At 33.0% G+C, this 23538-nt stretch overlaps 1 protein-coding gene across 5 annotated transcripts in view; it reads left to right on the top strand.

Moving 5' to 3' along the window:
- GMEB2 (glucocorticoid modulatory element binding protein 2) overlaps window positions 1-23538 on the top strand; it is a 55640-nt gene that overhangs the window by 13459 nt on the left and 18643 nt on the right. Inside the window, exons 1-6 of one of the 5 annotated variants that reach the window (XM_074288862.1) lie at window positions 1520-1621; window positions 2826-2892; window positions 3109-3236; window positions 8536-8639; window positions 12999-13156; window positions 18480-18581. In XM_074288862.1, coding sequence (XP_074144963.1) covers window positions 3114-3236; window positions 8536-8639; window positions 12999-13156; window positions 18480-18581 — 487 coding nt within the window. In that variant the 5' untranslated portion in view covers window positions 1520-1621; window positions 2826-2892; window positions 3109-3113. Of the gene's footprint in view, window positions 1-1519; window positions 1622-2749; window positions 2893-3108; window positions 3237-8535; window positions 8640-12998; window positions 13157-18479; window positions 18582-23538 lie in introns of those variants that run through there. The other 4 variants (XM_074288861.1, XM_074288860.1, XM_074288859.1 and 1 more) reach the window with 4 other exon arrangements.

Genomic DNA, 23538 nt, shown 5'->3' with positions numbered 1-23538 from the left:
TCCTAATGCCTTCTTTTCTCATTAGCATTATATCCTTTTATGTTTTTGCCAAATTTATCTCTTCCACCTCTTTTCTTTTGAACAGGCTGTTTCCCCATGCCTGGTTTGTTGTTCTTCCTTATTTCTACCTCATAGAATTCCACATTACAATGCAATTAACTCCTGAGGGTGTAGAGTATTTCATTTTTGTGATTGTTTCTAGCATTTAGCACTGTGCTTAGTATGTAATAGACAGTCATAGCATGGTGCTTAATAAATGCTTATTGATTGACTAACTCAATACTTGTTAATTGAATCATGTTCCAAACAACATAGCTCAAGTGATGATGCTTATGACTGAGCACTTGTAGACAGAAATGGAACATTTCAATGAAATAAATGTTTGAGTATCTTCAAGTTTTTACTAGTTGTTTTTATGATGATGACAATGTGAAAGCTGTTATCCTTCCAGGGCTTCAGTTTCCTAGAACAAAGATTGGGTCTGGTAAAGCTTAAATTACAGAATCTGCATGCTGACTAGAAAGGAAATTTGGTTCCATAATAACTTGAACAGATGTTCAAAAAAGAAAATTAAAGATAAAGAGCAGAAAACACCAAGTTATTTAGGAAATTAGCTCCAGAACTGTGATTAATTTATTTTAATGAATGGATTAAATGTCATTGTTCATATTTTTTCTTGTATGTTTATTGTTTTCAGTTGTGTCTGACTCTTGATCCCATTTGGGATTTTCTTGGCAGATACCAGAATGGTTTGCCATTTTCTTCTCCAGATCATTTTACTGATGAGGAAACTGAGGCAAAACAGGGTGAAGTCTTGCCTAGAGTCACACAGCTAGTAAGTGTCTGAGGCCAAATTTGAGCTCAGGAATGAATCTTCTTGACTCCAGGCCCAGCACCCCACTGTGCTATCTAGTCATGTAATGCTTCTTAGTTTACAGGATTTTTTTTTTTTCTTTTTTTAAGGACTTTAGAGATCCATTTTATTTAATTATAGAGCAGTTATCCTGGGCATTCCTTCTTTGGGATAAAGACAGTAGTTACGTGATTGAAAACAAAAGAATATTAAAAGTGATTATCTGTAAAATTGAGGATGAAATAATTCCTAATGTCCCTTTCAACATTCTCTGATGTCTACTTATTTCTTGTCAAAGAGCAGAAACCAGTTGTATTTATTATCAATTCAACATGGGACATCATGTTAAAAGAGAAAATGGTCTTGACTAAACATTTAATTAACAAGTAAGATAAGTCAGTCAGCCAAGATATATGCACTTAATAAGTGCTAGGCACTGTGCTACAAGGGGTGTAAAAAGAAGGGCTGCAGTGTAGATCTACCTATATGAATTCTAGTGGAGGAGACAGCTTGAAAATAACTAAATATATAGGAAATATACTGAATAATGAAAGTCACTTCAAAGGGAGGCTTTTAACTCTGTTCTAGAGAAATAATTGCTCAGATTAGATTGTGTGCTTTTGTAGTTTTGATGTGCATGCTAATGATTTAAATTTTAATTGCTTATCAGGGGAGACCTTACAGAAGACAACATGGAAACAGAAAATGCAGCAGCTGCAGCTGCAGCTGCTTTCACAGCTTCTTCACAGCTGAAGGAAGCAGTATTAGGTAGGAAACATGCAAAGTATTTTTTCATAACTTATTCCCATTATTCTACATCATAATATTTTAAAGAACTGTGCCATTTTCAATAATTGGACATTATCCTCTTACTGAGAAGACCTATTTTATTTTTGGAAGAGGCTATCGTTTTTAATGAATTTTCTTTTTAACTAACTTCCATTACAGTAGTTGTAATTTTTTTTTTTTTTTGTAGATTATAATGCTATTCCAGCTTTAAAATCTGAGTCTATGATTACATCTTTGCTATTATTTTAACTGATAGAGAGCTTATCACAGCACTTTGCTGCCCTCTTCTGTTTCAATCTTTTATTGTTGTTCATTTGAATTTATTAGGATTGTTAGAATTGTATTGATACCTCACAATCAAAAATTTACAGAAAATGTTAGCAGATATTTTTATGACAATTTTAATATTTTTCTTTCCATAAAGTGAAAAATTTCATAATCATTAAAAACAGTATTAAGAAATTTCAGTGTAATTGTTTTAAATAAAACTTGATTTTACCTTCTAAAGGAATACTTCAGCTTCTGGACTTTCGACTTTACTAAATTTGGGGCATTTCATGAATATCTATGAAGTTTTTATAAGCAACCCAAAAGTTGATTTGTAAATTAATTGATTGGAAATTAGATCACAATTTCCCATAGAAAAAGTATTTTTAGGTGGTAGATGGGTTATCAGACTAATCCATATTGAAGCCCATGTTATAGCTAAACTATAGTGGCAATAATTTTAAGCTATATCATTGACTAAATGCTAGTTAAATCAGACTATTTGCCTTTGTCTAATCTCATCCTATCATTTCCTCCTCTGTGCTTTATCATATGCTGCCTTCCATTGCTGGAATACATTTCTTCCAAATGTGAAATTCTTCTTTTCCTTTATAGCCCAGTTTGGGTGACACTACATCCACAGAATCTTTCCAAATACCCTCTAGCTATAAAGTAATCATCCCTTATTCATATTTCTTCTTCCATTCTATTAATGACCTCTCCTATGGAATTAGGCATTTTTTACATGTGGATTTTTTTTTTTTTTTAATAGTTATCTAAATGTGTGTCTTATTTCTGTGTAGATTTGTAGGGCAGGTTTTACCTTTATGTCCCCCTAAGGTCCAGAACATGTTTGTTAAATTGAATTGACATAGAAAGTGATGGGCTAGCCTGAGAACACCACCACCACTTTTAGGCATTATTGCTATGAGAGAAGATTTTTGGATTGCCACACTGGAATTCAGGATGGTGAGAGCACATCTGTAAGTAGCAGCAAAAGGGAGTCCTTTACCCTTGTCTTTTTTTTTTCCTCCCCAGAGTATAATAGATACTTGTAAACTAAGTGTCTTATCTCAGGAATTGCCCATAACTAGACTAGATAATTAGTTGTGCTTTCTGCATTTGCAGAAAACGGTACTGAGAGATTGTAATTGATTTTCTTTCATTTCCTTCTTCCTATCTGTATACTTTGTGAGAAGTGAAGATGGCTGAAGAGGAGGAGAGTTTGGAAACTGAGATTGTATATCCCATCACCTGTGGAGATAGTAAAGCCAACTTGATATGGAGGAAGTTTGTATGTCCTGGCATTAATGTGAAATGTGTTCAGGTGAGGATATATAACATTCTTCTGGGATTGAATGAGACTGAAAGACGATAGACCTTATTTTTGAGTGGGAAGACTAGTGTTGATAATATATTTCTGAGAGTAAACCAAAACTTGCATACAAACCTGAGTTACAACTAGATTTTTAGCTAAAAAATTAAAGAAGATTAAAGTGTAACTCCTTCTGCAATGGTATTAAAACTCTTCCTTTGGACTAATAGGTTCTAGGAATTAGAAAGTGCATATTCCACTCCAGTGATAATAGTAGGATTGCTCTACAATGTCTGGATGATTAAATCAACAAGAATTTACTAAGTGTTTACTATGGGCCAGGAATTGTTAATTGCTTAGCATTCAAAAAAAAAAAAAAAGGGCAAAAGTTTCTCGCCCTCAAAGAATTTAGATTTTAAAGGTAGCGATAGGGAAGGGAGAGACAATGTATATGTATATAAATGTCTCCATTTTGAAAGAGTACAAGAGGAAATTATAAGTGGAAATTTTATATTAAAAGTTGTTAGACATTTCAAGCCCTCTGTATACGCAGACTTTAAGTATCTTCTCCATTTACTCACCAGTTAAAAGAAAAGTAACATTTACCATTTTGTTGTCTCAATTCTCTGAGGAAAATTTTTGATTGGAATTGTACCTACAAAGAAAACTGTTAACTAGGCTACTTGTCAACAATGAGATGTCATATCAAGCATGAAATCTTGTTATTCCTTCACTTATGATCTTTCACTATTCCTTTAGTCAAGAAGTCAGTTCAGCGAATATTAAATGACTACTGTGTGCAAAGTATATTCATAATACTCAGAATATTCATATACATGCAGTTATTTTTATGGAGCCTATGGAGAGGTTTACCACATTTAAGATTGTAAAATTTCTTTCATTTATGATCATTCATTATTCCTTTAGTCAACAGGTTAATTCAACAAATATTAAATGATTACTGTGTGCAGAGTATATTCTTATACTTGGAGTATTTGTATATATGCAGTTATTTTTATGGAGCCTATGGAGAGGTTTACCACATTTAAGATTGTAAAGCTCTTTAAGGAAAAAAAAAAATCCAATTTTGAAATAGGAATTTTATGTAGAAGAGTATTCTAAGAAAATAATCTTTAAAGGCATTAGATGTTTTTATAGAAGACTCTTCTAAGAAAATAATAAAATACAATTTGAGAGGCGGAAAGTAAGACACTTTCCCACAAATGGTTCTTTGTTCAAATTCTGTTAGGAAATTGTCCAGTCTTCCTCCCCGAAGCATAGTATTATAAGGAAACTAGTATCAGAGAATTCTTTTTTTCTGTCTCTGCCAAGACCCAGTAATGCATCCTCAGTTTTTTACTTTTTGCTTTTTTAAGTAAATAACATTTTGCTTTGACTATTTAATCTTAACAATTGTTTTTATATTTAATATATCTTATAATCGTAAATATTTTATATTTAGCTTTAACAATTGTAATTATAAAGTCTCTTGTTAGAGGGAAAGTCTTTTTGTTTATCTTCTGGATATTTTGGATTCTTTAGCTTTTTTCTCCCTATTTAAGTCCATCTTATGTAATGCGGACAAAACAATCTATCAGTTGTACATAACCACTTCTAGATTTCTTAAGGCTTACCTTATAGATCTAGCAAGCATTGATTTTTCTTTCATATTTCTAGGACACTCCATAAACTTGTCTTACTCTACCTATAGGTGCTTCCTGCTGTTGTAATCAGATCAACCTGTTCTTCATCCTTTATCCTTTTTGCTACATCTAATGTTTTATCTGAATTGCCTTGTGTTTAAACTAGATTGCCACGCCATATTGCCCTGGGGTTTTTTTTATTTGTTTTTTTATAGCATATATTCTATCTCCTTTAGGAAACCTTCTCTTACTAATCAAATGTACCTCATAAACTATATCAAACTATTTCATTCCACCTAACCCTTCCTTTTGTATAAGTAATATTTAATATGTATTTATGGATTTTACTTCTGTTTTTTCTACCAGATATCAAATATAGCTTGCAAAAAGCCCAAGTACCAAACCAGATTAAAATGTAATTAGGAAATGTTTAACAAAATAAATAAAAATATATTACATCATCAATAATATAAACTTGTGTTTTTCTAAATTAACATGTAGTCCAGAAGAATCTGATTCTGTTTGTTTATTTTTCTAGTCTTCCATAATATATATATATATTTAGACTTTTAAGATTTGGTATTAGATAATAAATCCCTTGAGGGTGGTGACTATATCTAGATATATAGGTAATAGATATAAATATCTATAGATACATATAGATATTTATATGTATCACCAACTCTCAAGGAATTTATAATCTGATATGGATACAAATGTAGATTTAATTTCTCTCTCTCTCTCTTTCTCTCTCTCTCTCTCTCTTTCTCCATCTCTCTTTCCATCTCTCCATTTTTTAATGTTCTCAGATATTTTCTGTGACTCCTTCTTTGAGTCTTCTTCCCGACTCCTTAAATTGGTGGCTTCCCAGGGTTCTATCCTAAATGTTCTTTCAGCATTTTCATCTACTCTCACAGCTTCAGTTCTCATCTTTGTGGGAATGACTCCCAAATTTTTATCCCTAGAACTAATTTTTCTCCTGAACTCCAGATGCATATCTCCACCCCAGTGTGCTGGTAGCACTTCCAGCTTGGTATACCTAAAATAAAACTTACTGACTCTTCATCCTTATTTCTGTCAGTGGCACTACCATTTGTCAACTCATCCACATTCAGAATCTGTTAATTTTGGTTCTTTCTTCTCCCTCATCATCTGTAGCCAGTTAGTTACCAATTCCCTTTAATTCCATCATTTCAGTCAGTTTCAGCACTTTTCTATTCTCACCAATATTATCCTAATATGCGCCTTATTGCCTGCTTTACTACAAAAGCTTCCTTGATAGTCTTTCGGCTGACATCTCCTTATTCCCTCCTTGCCATCTATCTTTCACACTATTGCCAGATGAATCTTCTTTATGTAAAGATATTCCTAGAATTTTTCTTTAATGCCTCTTATGTTGTGGAAGATGCCCTAATTTTTTTTTTTTTTTTCCTAAGGCTATACAAGCAGAGTGCAAGTTCTGGCAGGTCATACCAAACTGGAATAATGTCAAATAAAGATCTTAAAACATTTATCTATAAACTCAGGACCAATCTAAGTACAGTAAATAAATGATGATTTATTTGACCAAGGCATCTCATGAAACAAGTGAAAATCCAAAATGGCTCTCACTCCTTTGTATATGTCTTTCATATTCATAGTGGTGAAGGGACAATGGATGTTTCTTAATTTTTTTGGCCATCTCTGAGCTTTAGTGAATTGATATGCCCCTAAATTATATTTGTAAGATCAGTTTCAATACAAGTGAAACCATTTTATACAAGAGGAAGTTCCAAGCTTGGAAGGATGGGCTTCACAAACTCTTCTTGAAAGGCACTTTAAAAAGTTAGCCATATTCATTTTATTGTGCACTCAATGGTAAGAAGAAAAACTTCTTCAAAGAACACTTAGCTATTTTATATTTGCAGCATTCATGGTGAAAGTAGGTAAGGGCACCATCCTGCCATGAACATAGTTGTAGCTCTATTGCAGTGGATGAAAAAGTAGAGAAATTCTACAAGGAACAAGCCAGGTTCCACCAAACCATATTAACATGTGCTTTGATTAGTACATTGTGAAGGTGAGTATACAGAAGTATTAAAGTTATGTTGGGAAAATATGATTCAGGATAAGGAATGAAGCCAAAAGCTTCTATCTTATTCAAAAGATTTATATTATGACTAGTTTCTTAACATCACAAAAAGTTAAGCTATTAACCCATTTGATTCAGAATCAGACATCCATATATAGATTGGTTTAAAAGGCAAAAATACTAAATTATGATAAAAAAGATGAGAAACTGAATGCTGGACAAAAGTAAAGACATTGATTGTGATTATTGCCTTTTCTTAAACTTTAACTAGGAGACCAAAAGAACTTAGAAACTGCCTTAGCCAGCAAACAATTTCCTTGCCAAGTGGAGAGACATGGTAGCCAAGGTAACAACAGTTTAGAATACAAGCTCAATTGTAAAACATTGAGAAGAACGGAACATTTTGAGCAATGCTATACAACAGTGAAAAACAATAAAAGAAAAACAAGTCCCCAGAAAGCTGGGCATGAAATCCAACTAAACAAAATCATTCCAGAGGCATTTATAGATTAAATCAGGACATATAGAAACAAAATGAGTGAGAGCACTTCTATAGCAGCTTATTCTTTTCACTGAATAATGTGACATGATCTTTCTAATTTTATCGTACACATCTCACTTCTATATTGTTCTTCATGCAAACTGGATTACATGAAATCTCTTTTTTATATAGCCAGTATTTTCTTATGCCCGGAGTACCTCTGTCATCATTTCTACCCTTTGGAAGAATCCTCATCTTTCAAGATCAGCTTACATGTCAAGGTCTCTAGTAAATCCCCCCCAAATTTCCCAAGTTTGAGTGCATCAGTACTTTAAGGATTTAGGATTTTGTTGGTATGACAATTCCCTCCACTGAGGGAGATTCTAATCCATATAAAATCGCATAATTTTAGCTGCCTTAGTTTAAAGAGTTTTAATTTAGACTTGCTAAAGGTTAGTCACCTAATTAAGTAGGGAGAGACAAGATTTGCACTTAATTCTTCCTAACTTCCAAGGTCAAATGTTTTCTTTAGTCTCTGCTACCTTTCATTTCCATGAAAATCTTCTGCTCACTTTTAGCGCCGTTCCTGTTAGCCAGTCATTTGTTTTCATCAACTTTAGATTTTTTGAATAATCAGGTTTATCCTTAAAACTATGCCGAAACCTGATAGAACCAAAGATTTTACCTGATCAAATAACTTCCAACATTCTATGCAGTAAAGATTACTTACTACTAGAAGATTACTATTGCTATTACTACACACTTGTTAATGTAGAAAATGATCCTAAATTTTCTATATTCTTGCATATTTCTTTGTCTCTATCTTATTCTTTTTTTTTTTCCACATTATTGTAGCTTTATTATTGAATAGCTTTTCACATTTGTGTGTCACACACAGATTGTAAGCCTCATGAGGGCAAGGATTACTTCTTAATGTTCTTTGTATCTCCTCAAATATCTAGCATTGTACTTTGCATTTAAGAAGCACTAGGTGTTAAATGTAATGAGTGAATAAATTTCTGGTAATCTTTGAATACTCTGTAGATTTTTGCTAATATGATATAGTCAGAATTTTACACTTAGCTACTGATTGTTTTGTTTTTCTTTCTTCTTCAGTATGATGAGCATGTGATCAGCCCTAAGGAGTTTGTCCACTTGGCTGGCAAGTCAACTCTGAAGGACTGGAAAAGAGCAATCCGCATGAATGGGATCATGCTCAGGTCAGCCTATTTGGTAGCAAACACCTGGATGATAATCTAGCCTCCCTCTGATAGGGAGAATCTCAGGCTGAACAACAAGTTCTGAGCCATAAGTTGAACTGATAAGATATTGCAACTTTAATCATCCATATATGTCATTATGATTATTATCAGAAATGCCCAAAGTAATCATCTATATATGTCATTATGATTACTATCAGAAATAACCAAAGTAAGCAGCTCAGTTGCTAGGGCCTAAGCTTTCCTTCTATCTTTGCTCATTTGCATCTGGGTAAGCCCTTTAAGGCTAAGCTATCAATATTCATAAGTTTTTTGTGATAGGAACTGAAAATACTCTCTCCATTTAAAAAAGGCCAAACAAATGAATTTCAGTAGTGAGTAATTTTTACTGCACAGAATGTTAAAAATTAGTAGTTTAAAATCCTCACCTATTCTGGAATTGGCCTTGATTTTTGGCATGAGGCTGCTTGTCCACAAATTCTGCAGTTGATTTAAGGACAGGTCATGACTTAGCTGGAGGACACATCACAGAAGATTTGGAGAATTGGAGATAATGAGTGAGACTAAATTCCTAGTTAAATAAGGACAGAAGGAAGATGAGGAAAAGAGAAGTCTCTACTTTAGAGACATTTCAGTTTTTTTTTCTTCTCTGTTATGTTTAGAAAGCCGATACTTTACTGTACAAATAATTTCCTAGTTCCTTCTTGCCTTAGCATGACAAGAAATTTAAACCAACTTGACAAAAATTTTTATTTCACCTGGCTTTCTGTTCCATGTTTTCATCTAACTACCTTCTAGGTACTTAGCAGATAGAGCTGGAGTCAGGAAAAACTGAATTCAAATTAGTTTTGGTCATTTACTAATTGATCCTGGGCAAGTCATTTTAACATCTGTCTGCCTCAGTTTCTTCAACTGTAGAATTGTTGTGAGGATCAATGAAATAATATTTGCCAAAAAAAAAAAAAAAAAAAAAGAGTGCTTAGCAGTGTGTGGCACATAGTAGGTGATATATAAATGTTTAATTCCTCCCCTTAAGAATAATTTCTGAGTTCTTATTCATCAGCCAGGCATTTGTGGCTCTTTTCTATATCTATCCTTTTTCTGGCAGGTCATTTCCAAAATTAGTGGCAAAGCTCTTAAGACTCTTGCTTTCCATATTGTCCTCCTAGAAGGAGTGTAAATGAAACTTATTCTGATCAACAATTCTTCCATAAACATCTTGCTTGAAATGTTTAGAATACTGCTCTCAAAAACTTTCTTTCCTTCTTCCTTCTCTTTCCACCCTCTGTCATCTTCTTTCACCTCTCTCTCTTCTCTTTTTTCTTTCTTTCTCTCTCTCTATTCTCTCCCCTTTTCATTTTGGCTGAACCCATTCTTTTGAACAAATTTTAGTAAGCTGAAAAGTTGAATCAATTTAGACTTCCTCTTAGTGATTCCTTTGTTTAGTAAGAATAGCTGACATTGATATAGTGCTTTAATGTTTGCAAAGTGCTTTACATTAAAGAATCTCTAACAGGTTCTGGAATTGTTCTGGGGTTATATAGGGATTTGTCAATTAAAATGTTTATTAATAGTTGTTGACATTTTCAGGCATACAATACTGTTGTCTTATATAGTCTTTAGTACCTTTTAGGTACTTTTCAGTTTATAGATATAATTTCAAGTTGCCCACTTTGTATAATGGCAACTTTCTGCATCTTCTTTCATTTTGTGGTCTCCTGGATATATTGTTCTATTGCCTTTTGAGTATATCTGTGTCTATCTAAACTAGTGGTTCTCAATCCATTTGGTCTTAGGATTCTTTTATTCTCTTAAAAAAATTATTGAGGATCTCCAAAGAAGTTTTGTTTATGTGGTTTTTAATCTATTAATATTTACCATATTAAAAATTAAAACTTAATATTATTATGAAAATAGTTTTGGCCTTTGATCCTCCTGAAGGGATCTTGATGACCCTTAGAGGTCCCTGGACCATACTTTTAGAATTACTTGTCTACACTTTGAAATGAGCCTCTTTTACTTTTATTTTTTTTGATAATTTACAATCTGCCTAAGCATCCAGAGTTCCCTATTTGCACAGTCAATCCTAGAATGCTTAACATACTGTCCTCCTTGATATTCTTAAGAAGGAGGGACACTCAGGCTGAATGTAAAAACTTAATACTTTTCAACTGATATTTCTAGAAAGATTTTTTATTATCAAGTAAAATTGAATGTTATATTCCTTCCAGGCCATTTAATTTTTGGTCAAATCTCTGCCTGGCTGTTTTAGCAGTGATAACTTCTTTTCAAGTTTGTCCTAAGGCAGAAGAGCTTTATTATCCCATTCTCATTCTCTGGTTTGTCAAAACTGACTTTCTGAGAAAGAAACTATTTCTCTAGCAGAATAAACTTCTATTTGAAAAAATGGAGCCTTTTGGCAGAATCTCAGTAGCAAAATGATCAATCCATCTGTGCCAGTCATTGGCAAACAGATTTTAGATAATAGATTTACAAATAAATAAGCTTCAAAATTAAGCCTGATCCCCTTGTGAACTTTATATCTTAGTTTTTCTCTTAACAAAGTATAACTTTTTTTCCCCTCCTTTCAGTAACAAACACTTTGTTTGTATAGCACTTTTATATATTTTCAAACTGGTTTTTCTGATATTATTTTTTAAGTTCCACTTATCTCATTAGGTAGAGGGAAGTATAAGTCAGCCACTTATTTTTCAGAGTTATAGGGGAAAAGATGAAAACTTTCTTTTGAAGAATCTCTGCTTGAGCAGTAATGCTATAAGAAGGAAGAAATGGAGAATCCTCATTCATATAGGAAGTTTAAAAACTATATAACTGATAGTATATGTCTAACAATAATAAGTGTTAAGGAATCAAGAGATGAAAATGATCTACTAAGTTGTCTCTATTCCCCAGAGTCCTAGACAGAAGGATTATCTGTAGTAGGCTTTCTGACATTTATTTCTTAGGGTTTAATTAGCATAGATTATACAAGCTCTTATGTTCTAATATTGTAGACTTTGTTGCCTATTCCTTCTTCCCCCAACCTTTTTTTTTTTTTTTTTTTTTGGTTTGAATTTTGCTTCTAAAATGACATGAGAAAATGGCCTGGGAATTGTTCCTTTTGTTAGACAATAATTTTCTTCACATATCCTTTTGGGATTTGCACTAATAACCAGAATTCTTAAGTGCTATTCCTTTCCTTCTAGTTTCCATAAACATTCTTCAAAATTACTTCTTACCACTGAGCCATTTTTGCTCAATCAAGAATTAGATAATAATCCATTATGAATCAAACACCATTATTTTTTTGTCTTGATTGGCTTTACAAATGTGTAATGGGGCATTTGGATTTTCAAGCAAAAACATAAAAAAAAAACATAAAAAAGGATACTCCTATCTTATCATTTTCAAGCCAAATATTCTCTAGACCAGCTGCAGTGCAGGGGACTTAGTAAGCATTTGTAGTTTGTTGAGGAACCTTAGTTAGCTACTTCTTTTGATTTCTCTACTCTTTTCCTTGTTTTCCATTAGCTTTTTTACTTTTCCCATGCAGGAAGAGCAAATGGTAAGAGAATCTTGGTCAAGTTGTTAATTTATTCATTCTGAGAAATCACTATCATGAGAATTTAGAGCTTGAGGAGGTAATCTTAGAAAAAGCTTCCCTTGTATGTTATTCTTTTATAAATAAGGAAATGGAAGCCCTAGAAAGTTTAAGGAACCAGTGAGTGGCAAGCCAGGACTAGAACCTAGGTCTCTTGATTCCTAGTCCAGTGCTGTTTTCTCTACATAACATTTCCTCTTCGTTTTATAGAATTTAAGAGATCTTTGATAATAATGTAAATATCTCTTGATGAATTAGTAAGTTGAAGGCTATTGCTAACTGGGATAGCTACTGTGACTTTTCTGTTTGGCTTTTTAGTTTAGTGGAATGAGTGCTGTTTTTGGAGTCAGAGGACCTGGCTTCTAATTCTAGCTCTACCACCTATACCTTTCTATCCATAGGTAAGTCATTTAACTTCTGTGGACCTTAGTTTTCTTCATCTATAAAATGAGGGGATTGAACTCGATTACCAAAGAAATGATTCTGTGATCCTTTAGCATAAGGGACTCAAACTTGTAGGGGCTTCTTGGCATAAGTCTTAACATGTTCTTAATTGCCATAAAATCATTGCTGAAATTTCTTTTGCCTGAACATATATTGTTCCTTTCTTACTTTTTCCAAGTTAAGGAGGAATAAAAGATGATTAGGTAGAAAGATAAATAGCTTATGTTTGAATTGGGACAATTGTAAGTTTTTACTTCAGTGTCCCTTTGGTGTTTGATGATCAGCTTGTGAGTATATATAATCCTTTGCCACAGGAAGATCATGGATTCTGGAGAGCTGGATTTTTATCAACATGACAAGGTCTGTTCCAACACCTGCCGCAGCACTAAAATCGACTTGTCTGGTGCCAGAGTGGCTTTAAGTAGTCAGACTTCAACAGAATACATCCCTATCACCCCTGCTTCTGCAGATGGTATGTTTTCTTTGTGCCCATTACTATATAAATATGGCTTTAAATATGTGACTATATTCTAAGTGCAAAATTGTTTCTTATTATATTTTGTTCCATATTTATGTTGTTTCCTTTTCTAAATTTATTTATCAGTTAAGTATAACAGAATAATCACTGCCCAGAATAAGCTTATTTAGGCAGTTCAAGTAAATAAGATCTGATTGTAGCAAACTCTTCTGTTCAGTGGCTTCTGCTTGCAAAAGGAGAGAAGAACAAGTGAGACTGCCTATTATTAAGCATTACAAGAATTCATCTTTGCCTCACTGTGTTGGCTTCTTTGTGTTTATCTTTGTTTTTATTGAGAATCTTATATAGTAACTTCACTACTTCATATTTTCTATCAGCATATGAAGTTTGAACAAATGACTAATAAATCATAACTTTTTTCATTGGTTTGCCTTAATTGAATTGATATTTTCATCTGATAGAATTAAGTAATCCTTATAATTCTATCTCATGGGTTTGTTTTTTTTGAAAGTGATAATTCAATCCTAAATTTAATTAATAATATTTCAGTGAGCTTAGTTGGGTTTTCAACTCTTATTCATGTTTTTCTCAATTGTTATTGAAGAACAACTTCATTTGAAAGAAGATTTTTTTTTTTTTTTTTTGGACCAGTCTTAAAGCAGTAGTTCTTTTCTTTATAGTTCTTCAATTATTGCACATTCGTGCCTTTTAGTAGTTAAGGAAGAATTTTGAGAGTTGTAGATCGATTTTATCTGACACTAACTTTAAAAGTTTGCATGCTCCTTCTTATGCAGAATGTGTGATTTAACAGTATCTCATTTAAAAGTCATGCCCAAGAAACCTTGGTAAGACTTGCAAATTTTAGGCAGTTAGATATGTGGTCATTGATACTTCTTTTATATCTTATGAGAGAAGAGTGGACTTTCAGTAAGTGCTAATTGAAGTGTGTTGATAGTGAATTTGTAGATTAGAGCTATGTAAAGGTCATTTAGCTTTATTTGTTAAACTGCACATTTTTCCTCAAGTCTTAGAAATCGTTCTCCTTTTTTTTATCAACTTTACCAATATTTCAGAGTTACCTTAATCTGTATTTTTCTGATTATCAGTGATTTCAGATCATATGACTATTGATAGCTTGAATTTTTTCCTTACCTATTCATATACAGTTGGGAAATGCTATTACAAATTTGATTCAGTTCCTATAAAGCTTGAAAATGTGTCTCTTGTCAGAGAAACTAGTTACAACAAAGATTTTCCTAGTCTCATAAATCAGTGTTTTTGGTCATATGATTGGTTCAGAGCCCATGCATGGGTTTTCAGAAATTTATCCCAATTTTTGAAAAAAAGCAACCTAATGCCAATAGATGGTTTCAGTATTGAGGCATATAATTGGAAATAGAATTTTTTAAAGCATGTGAAGAATGTTAAGCGTAACTTAAGGATCCTAATTTTACAGAAGAAGACACTGAAGTTAGGAAGATTTAAAATGACTTAAATACAGTAACCCAATTAATTAGTTGTTTTCTGATTACTAGAAAAATGCTCTTGTTGCACTAATATCACAAATCCCAGTTTATACTTGCTACAACACTGAAATAAATATGCTTTATATTATATTAAAAATAACTCATGTTTTTTTATCTTTCCTAGTCAGTGCAAACTAACCAAATAAAAGTCCAAATTAGGGACATTAACCCAAATTACTTTTGAAATAATTAAGGGGTCTTATAATGGCTGTAACCAATATCCATTATGTATAAAATAAGAAAACTTTGTAATACAGCTCCTTGAGGGCTTGGAAATTTTTCTAAGTAAATTCTTATAATATTTAATGTGAGTACTTAAACTAATTTAGAATTATCATCAGTTCATAGACTAGTATCTGAAACAAATTAAAAATTAGGCCAGGCCTAAAATCAGGTTGTTGACAAGCAAGAATATATGCTTGCTTATTAGAGAATATTAACTTACCATTCTTTATGTTATTTATGTTCTCTGCTAAATTGTACATTATCTAATATGGAAAATGCTCATAAAATTTGTTAGTGTTGTCTGAAGAAAAAAATTAAACTACCTATCATTAATAGTTTTTTTTTAAATTAAATTATTTTATGTAGTTAAGGCTAGAGTATGTGCAGTTTTAAAAATACTATCTGTAAGTGGTAGATTTGATTAGAAATTTTGGAGAAAATCCAGGATGGCCAAATTGAGATATACTCAAATAATTTAGCAAAGTATCTTGTCAAGACCTTCATTTTGTAGAATCAAATCAAGACTGAAAAGAGACTGTAGAATTCTTCTTGTTCAACTCATTTTACAGATGGGTAAAACTAGTGCCAAAGAGACTGAGTGACTTGGCCAATGTCCAAGATACAGAGAAGAATTGGAATAACTGGAATTTGAACTTTCAAATAATTTTTAAATCTGCTGCCCTTTCCACTGTCCCTAGTTTTTATTCATTCAGCAAGCATTAGATTCTTGTTATGGGCCTTGTATAGTGCTAGGCACGAAACATACAAAGGCTTAAATAGTCCTTGCCCTCAAGGGACTTGAATTAAATTGGTGGAAACAACTTGTGTACATAAGACACAAATAGAAAACACGTACAATGTAGTTTTGGGAGAGAACAAATAGTTAATGGTATCAGGAAAGGCCTTTTATAGGAAATGGCATTCTGATAGATGTAAGTGAAGAGGAAATGCATTCTATGTGTGGTAGAGGATTGATATAAAGGCATGGGGTTGAAAAAATGGAGTATTATATGTGAAGAACAACAGTAAACAGACCATTTTGACTGGAATGTGAACTAGGTAAAGGGAAGCAATATGTAATAATTCTGGAAAGGTAGGCTGGAATCAGGAAGAAAAGAGCTTTACATTCCAAACAGAAAAGTTAGTGATAAAAGAGAGCCAGCCTCTAGAGCTTTTTGACCAGAGTAGTGATAGTTAATTTAGAAATACTTTTTCAATTGTGTGGATGTTGAATTAGAGATGGATGAGAACTGAGGCAAGGAAACCAATTAGGAGACTATTGCAATATACCAAGTAAGAAGAACTGAATAGGAGGCTAACCATGTAAGAAGGAGATAGATATGAAATATTATGAAGGTAGACTAGATTATCCTTAGCAACAGTGGAAGCACATGGAGAGATTAAGCTGTGAATCTGGGCAATAGGAAGGCCAGATAAAATCAGGAAGCTCAGAAGAGTCTCAGAAGAGAAGAGTTTTAGGAGAAAGATAATGAATTCAGTTTGAAATATGTTGAGTATGAGGGGGCAGCTAGATGGCACAGAGCACCAGACTTGAAGTCAGGAGAATCTGAGTTCAATTTTGGTCTCAAACACTTACCATGTCCCAGCTGTGTGACTCGAGGCAAGTCACTTAACCCCAATTGCCTCAGCAAATAGAAAAAAAATAAATGTTGAATTTGAGGATGCCTTTAAGACATTCAGTTGAAATTGTCCAGTTAGCCATTAACAATTTGGAACTAGAGCCCAAGAGAGAAGTTAAGGTTGGATGGATTGAGAAAGGGAGTGTGTGTGTGTGTGTGTGTATGCATGTGTGTTTGAGTTGTCTGTGGAGAAATGATAAATGAACTTACAAGAAAACTGATAAGATTATCAAGAAAAAGGGTATAGAATAGTAATCCCATAATAATCAAGAGTGCTGTAGATGATTATCAACAGGCAAAAGAGACTAAGAAGGAATAGCCATCTAAATATGAAGAAAACCAAGAGAGAAGTAGAGAGAGTATTGATGAGATGAAGGTAGTCAACAGTGTCACATACTTCATAGAGATCAAGTGGGAAGAGGTGGCAGTTAAGTGATTATCGGGAGAGAGAAGTTTCAGATGAATTATGTTGTTGGAAGTCAGATTGTGAGAGGCTAAGAAGCAAATGAGAGGAGAGGGAGTAGAAGCAGTGAATCTAGTGGCTATGATTTAATGACTGATAAGTAGTATGATAGCTTGAATAAATGAAAGTTTTTTTTAAGAATGGGGGAAAGTTGAGCATAATTTTAGCCCAAAGAGAAGGAACTTCAATGGAAGGAAGAGGGGAAAGAATCAATTTGGGATAAGGGTAGAAGGATGAAAGGGGTGGAAGGAGCAGTATGTAACCTGCTGGAAGAAGTAGAACCTAGAGCAAAAGTAGAGGAAGAGAGAATGGAAATGAAGTTAAGGGGTCTTGAAATGAGTAAAGAAGAGGAAATTCCAACTGAAGGACCTCTGTATTCTCAAAAAATTATGAATCGGGATTCTCTAAAGGGAGTGAGGAAGGGAACTATTTGGAAGGCTTTCAAGAGAGAAGAAAAAGTATTTAGAATAGCTACTCTAGGTCATAGGATTTGAAGAAATTGTGATGAATCAGGTCTAGAATGTTGAATGGCATATCAGCATTTGTATTAAAATTCTCTAATATTAAATGAGATGGTACTTGGGTTAATATATTTTATATGCTGTTTACATTGAATCAGAAATTTAGATTCAAAAGAGACCTTCTAGTTATTTAGTATGTAAGCTTGAGGCTATTTTATATTTTATTTTATTCTCATTGGTTAATAGTGCCTTGCACATAGGCCTTAAGAGAGATAAATTAGATTAAATATATTCTAATGCAACTGCCTTACCTTACTGATAAGAAACCTTTGACCAAAGAGATTAGTTGACTGGCCTGTGATCTCACAGATTTTTTGTAACAGATCTGGGACTAGAATTTAGGTCTCTTGATTTGCAGTCCAGTGTTTCTTTCCATTATACTGTGCTACTCTTCTTAGATGTAAGATTGACTACTGATTAACCATTGATATTTCTCCTAGCAACATATAAAGTCTTCAGTTTTTAAATTTGGAAGTATAGAAATATAAAAAAAAAATCAGTGAAATTTAAAAATGGCTATTATAGTCTTATATGATAATAAGAATGACTTCTCTTAGGATGAGCCTACACAGTGCTAAATAGAACAGATTCAGACAGAAAAATACTGACATTCTATCATGTTATTGATATTTATGGAAAAGATGTTATAAACTAGAGAGTAAATAATAGAGAAAATAAAAATAGGAACTTAATCTGAGACTACTTAATATTCAAATTCTGAGATACATATATAGATAGATATAGATATACATATGTGTATCTGTCTCTCTATATATAGCATTATCTTGGAGTGAAAATTAAAGAGAGCAGTAATATAACAGATAACAGAGAGGAAATAAATCAAAATTAACAAAAGCTGCCTACTATTTTGAAAAACAAAATCTGTATAAATGATTATGGGTTTGGTTTTTGTTTTTGTTTTTGTTTTTGTTTTGGTTGCAGTGAATGGGTCTCCTGCTACAATCACCATAGAAACTTGTGAGGACACTGGTGACTGGACTACCACCATTGGAGGTATAATGCATGAAAACTGCAAGACAAAGGGTAGTGATTGTTGACCATTTATTTGTCATTAATCATACAATTGGAAACTCTTATTAGAACTTTGAGGAAATGAAAAAGGGAACCTAAAGGGAAGGTGCTGTATATGCAGCATTGTAAAAATTTTATGTATGTAAAACAATTAGGTAAAATATAAGAATGATATTTTATGTTATACTTGTACACATGGTAAGACAGGGTTTGGAAACTAATATTTTAAGGAGAATAGCTATCTAAGAAGATGGTATCAAAGAACAGACTTTATATAGCTTAAAAGAAATATAAATAGTTTGTTCTGGAATGGAGTATAACAAACATAAGCTAGTAAAAAAAAAAAAAAAAAAAAAAGTTTACCTTGAAACATGTGAATTTGATCCAAAAAAGGCTTTAAACTGAAAATGGAAAGTATAGGGAAAAAAAATACACATATATTCCCACTCAACTAGATATTACAGAATACAAAAAAATGGTATATAGGAAGAAGATTCTAACTCAAGATGACTAGTATTTCAAAACAGATGCTATCCAAGAAGAGAAACATGCAATCTCATATTCCACATATATGCAATATATGAGTAATAAACAAGATGAACAAAAGTTATTAATGTGGGAAAGTTAATTACTACCTCCTGGGTATGATTGCTGGGCTGCTACTCATGACTGGAATTTGATGATTAAAGGTTTAAGTTTTATTCAAAAGGAATGGATTAGTAAATATTGTATATTAAAAACAAAGGAAGTATATGAAATGTAGGGGAAAAACATGGTGGAACATATTTCAATGAAAATAAAGATCATTCATAAATGATACTGAGGACTACTAACCAAAATACAAATGCCGTCTGGATATCTGCTGGAGCTCTTTACTAAAAAAAAAGCATGTAATACATTCTTGATTTGCTTTAATTATTATTTCGTTCTTCAGAAGGTAAATAAAGTGGTGGTAGGAACTCCTATTCTGGATTTGATTCTGATCCGCAAAGAGGAACTGGTTGCTGAGGTAGAAACTATGGAAACCTTGGGAGGAAGTGACTATTACAACTTTGAGCTTTGTAGAAAAGGAGGGGGAAAGCTTGGCTTTATGTACTGCACATCTTTATTTGGGAGGAATTGATTTCAAAGAATTAAGAGACAGGAGAGGTAGGATCCCAATGCCTAAAATTCTACTAAGAAAAGTGACATAGGAGGATGCATGAGAAACTAAGTAAATGCAATTCTGCAAATAGACTGTTTTGTCAAGGAAGAAAGAGTGGAAGTGACAGATATGGAAGTGTAAGAAATTTCTTGATCAACTCATGGCTGTTTTTTTCTTGTTTGTTTGTTTGTTTGTTGTAATATAAAAGAGGAAGCAAAGATAGGTTATCAGAATGAATATTTTAAAATAACACAGCCCTGTAAGAAAGTGACAAGTATGCTAAAGCTTAAAGTGAACTCTGGTACTCATAGTGACTGCTGAGGGCAACCAAAAGTTTTTTAAGAGTATAAGAAAGTTTAAAGAAGGGATGGAACCACCAAGATTCTGGACAGAGGAGGTTATACTAGCCTAACCAAGAAAAGAGAGAACTAGTTATTTCTGATTTTGCTTCTGCACTCTCCACCAAAAAGAACGGTTTTTTGTTGAAAAGGATACAGCAAAAGTGGTTGACAGGCATTTAAGAGAGAAGATAAGTGAAACAGATAGAACATGTCTTCAGTGTGTTCAAGTCACATTTTAGAGTTCTGAAGAACTGGCTGATGAGACTTCTGAACTGTTGCCTGAGTGCTTTTTGAAAAATCATGGAAAATGGATGAGAAGCTTCAAGACTGGAGAGAGACATGGTCAAATGTCTTGATTTTCAGAATAAGAGCATCAGTATTTATATGTGTGAAGGCTTACCTTTAATTTTCAGGAAAATTCTATAATTATTTAATTTATGGTAGCATAGCATGAAAAGAGGGCTTGCCTAGTTTTTGTGGGATTGATCCTCCTTGCATTGCTCAATATTTCTGTCAGTGATTTAGATAAAAACATAGGTAACAGTTTTAAATTTGCAGATGACACGGAATCAGGATAGATGATTCAATTGAATAATATAATGAGGATTGAAAAAAATTGATGGACTAGAACAGGAATTCTTTGTGTCATGGATCCCTTTGAAAGTCTGGTAAAAACCATGTGTTCTTTAAAAAAATGTTCTTAATTGCATAAAATAAACAAGATTACAAAGAAAATCAATTATATTGAAACAAATATGTAATTCCCCTCCACCATCTTATGTCCATATATCCCCCTGAAATCTGTCCATGTAAGGATTAAGAACCCTTGGTCTAGAACTATGAAACAAATGTATGAAATTTATACTTTAATACCTAAAGATTTGAGATCTTATGATCCAAATCTCAGTTCATTCTACTTTTATCAATGATTTTCCATAGTAAGAGTCCCTTCCCACAGAGGATCCAGACAAGATCCAGAGGGCCACCTTCTAGGACTTTACATTTTGTGAATATTGGTAGAACACTGGCTATTCAATACATATATGATTGACTCATCTTCTTTTCTAATGACATCTTACTCTAGTTGCAGAAGGAAAATCATCTTTGGAAATCATAGATGCTTCTTGATCCTTTATTTTTTTTTATATCCCAGTAATAAAGGTCATCTTTGTAATGTTTCATTTTCCTTTAAAGAAGTCTAGTCAGTATCATTTGCTTATTCATAATGAATTTCAACAAAAGAAATTTTTGTTTTAGTACTAATTAGTATACATTTGAAGGCAGGAAATTATAGAAAATTCTTTTTTTTTCCTCCATCCATTTTTAAGTTAGAAGCATTTTGTATAGATTAGGTGCAAGCACTCTTAAATTTATGTTCTGCTTAAGTGCTACCACCTATGTGAAGCTTTTTCCTGACCCTCTTAGTTATTACCAGTCTCTTCATCTTGAAATTACTTTGTATCACTTTTTTTATATTTTGTTATTACTTGAATACATGTTGTATCCTCATAGTAGAATGTAAGCTTTGAGGGCAGGGTTTGTTTCATTTTTGTCTTATATCATCTTGTGCCCATCATAGTATTTGTTACATAGTAGGCACATAATACATGTTGAATTGTATTGATTTGAAACATGCTATTGCTTCCTTGTACTTACCACATTCTTCTCCATTCTTTGAATCATGCATTCCCTTGACTTTTTTGAATTGTAGTATTTTGAGATCATTAAAAGCATTGTGTTGTTTGCCAGCACTCTAATCTATTAGCCTGTTTCTCTTGCTCATTTTGCTATCAACTCATTGTTGTATCCCCAAATATATTGTACTGATGTAGTGAACTGGTTGTCCAAAGGCTTGTCATGGTCCGCACAATAGACATTTAGTTTTTCCTGTCAAGATTGATTGGCTAATGTCTTGTCATCGAGGAAGCTTGGTAATGTGATGACTATATTAAATCCCATTTATTGCCTATCAAGTAGTGTGTGTGTGTGTGTGTGTGTGTGTGTGTGTGTGTGTGTGTGTGTGTGTGTGTGTGTGTGAGAGACACACACACAGAGAGAGAGAGAGAGAGAGAGAGAGAGAGAGAGAGAGAGAGAGAGAGAGAGAAAGAGAGAGAGAGAGAGACAGGGAGAGAGAGACAGGGAGAGAGTATGTGTGTCTGTGCCTGGATATCCTTACCATTTATGGACATTCCCTTAGGGACCCCTCTCTGTTGAAGAGATCCATGATAGTACACACATCTTTGACTAGTCTGTACTTTCTTGCTATATTTCTTACTAGATAGTAATAGTCAAAAGGTAATTTAACAAAGATATTTCTGTGGTTACATTTATCAACGACTCATATAATTTGAGCATATGCACAAGAAAATCCTTAGAGCCCTCTTAAGGTCCTCCTGACCTTTTTTTTTTTTTTTTTTAAACCATCAAACAATAAAAAAGAATCTAGTAATCTGTGTACCTTTGCATTACTTGAAAGTTTAAAAAGATAATCCTTTATGAAATTCTCCCCATTCTCATTTTATTTAATACCAAGTAAGACACAGTTACATGTGTAGATTATTCTTTTAAAGATTCTATAAACATGATTAAATAGATATTATGGGTCAATAGTTATTGATAGTCTTTTAGATATTAATATAGTCTATGATTTTTTATCCCATTTTGGGGGTGGGGTGGGAAGTGGTACATTATTTTTTTGTGGTATTTTCCACAAAGAAAAAATATAAATGTGTCAAGTTCTATATTTGGTTTCAAAAAATCATCAGCAGAAATTCAGGATGGGGAAGACTTATCCAGACAATAACTCTTGAAATTAAGTTGAGTATTTTGGTGATTTATAAAATAAGGACAATCAGTAGTGCACATGGCAGCCCAAAAGGTTAATTCCTTCTTAGGCAGCATTATAGACATTTAGTATCTTGAACATGGGACATGACTCTGTCCTGGTCAGACCACCCTACAGTATGGGGTTTAGTGATGGATACTATTATTTTAGCAAATAGACTAACCAATTAGAGGTGGTCCAGAGGAGGATGGTTAGGATAGTGACCATGCTATATGTTTATTGTTTGAAAAGAATGGGTTTGTTTATCCTGGAGAAGAGAATGTGATAGCTATATTTAAATATATGGAAGGGTCATTCTTTCTGTTTCCAGAGGATGAAGCTAGAAGCAACGATTGGAAGTTATAGATGAAGTTTATAGTTTAATGTGAATAAAAACTTTCTAACAATTATAGCTATCTAAAAGAGGAATGAGATACCTTAGGAGGTAGTAGGCTTCCCTATTATAAGTATTCATTGGCAACATTAAAGAAAAGATTCTTAAATGTTCAGCTGTGGATTGGACTAGAGGAGGTTGGATTTTTTCCTATTCTGGGATTCTGAAATCCTGAAATGAAAGACCTGTTTCTTATATGCTAGGACCATATTATTAAAAATTCCATTCTACTGCTTTTTAAGGCTTAGCTTGGGTGCCACTTACTA

Source organism: Sminthopsis crassicaudata, chromosome 2, assembly GCF_048593235.1.
Source record: "Sminthopsis crassicaudata isolate SCR6 chromosome 2, ASM4859323v1, whole genome shotgun sequence".
Classification (NCBI taxonomy): domain Eukaryota; kingdom Metazoa; phylum Chordata; class Mammalia; order Dasyuromorphia; family Dasyuridae; genus Sminthopsis; species Sminthopsis crassicaudata.
This window is presented reverse-complemented; position numbering and strand designations above follow the sequence as displayed.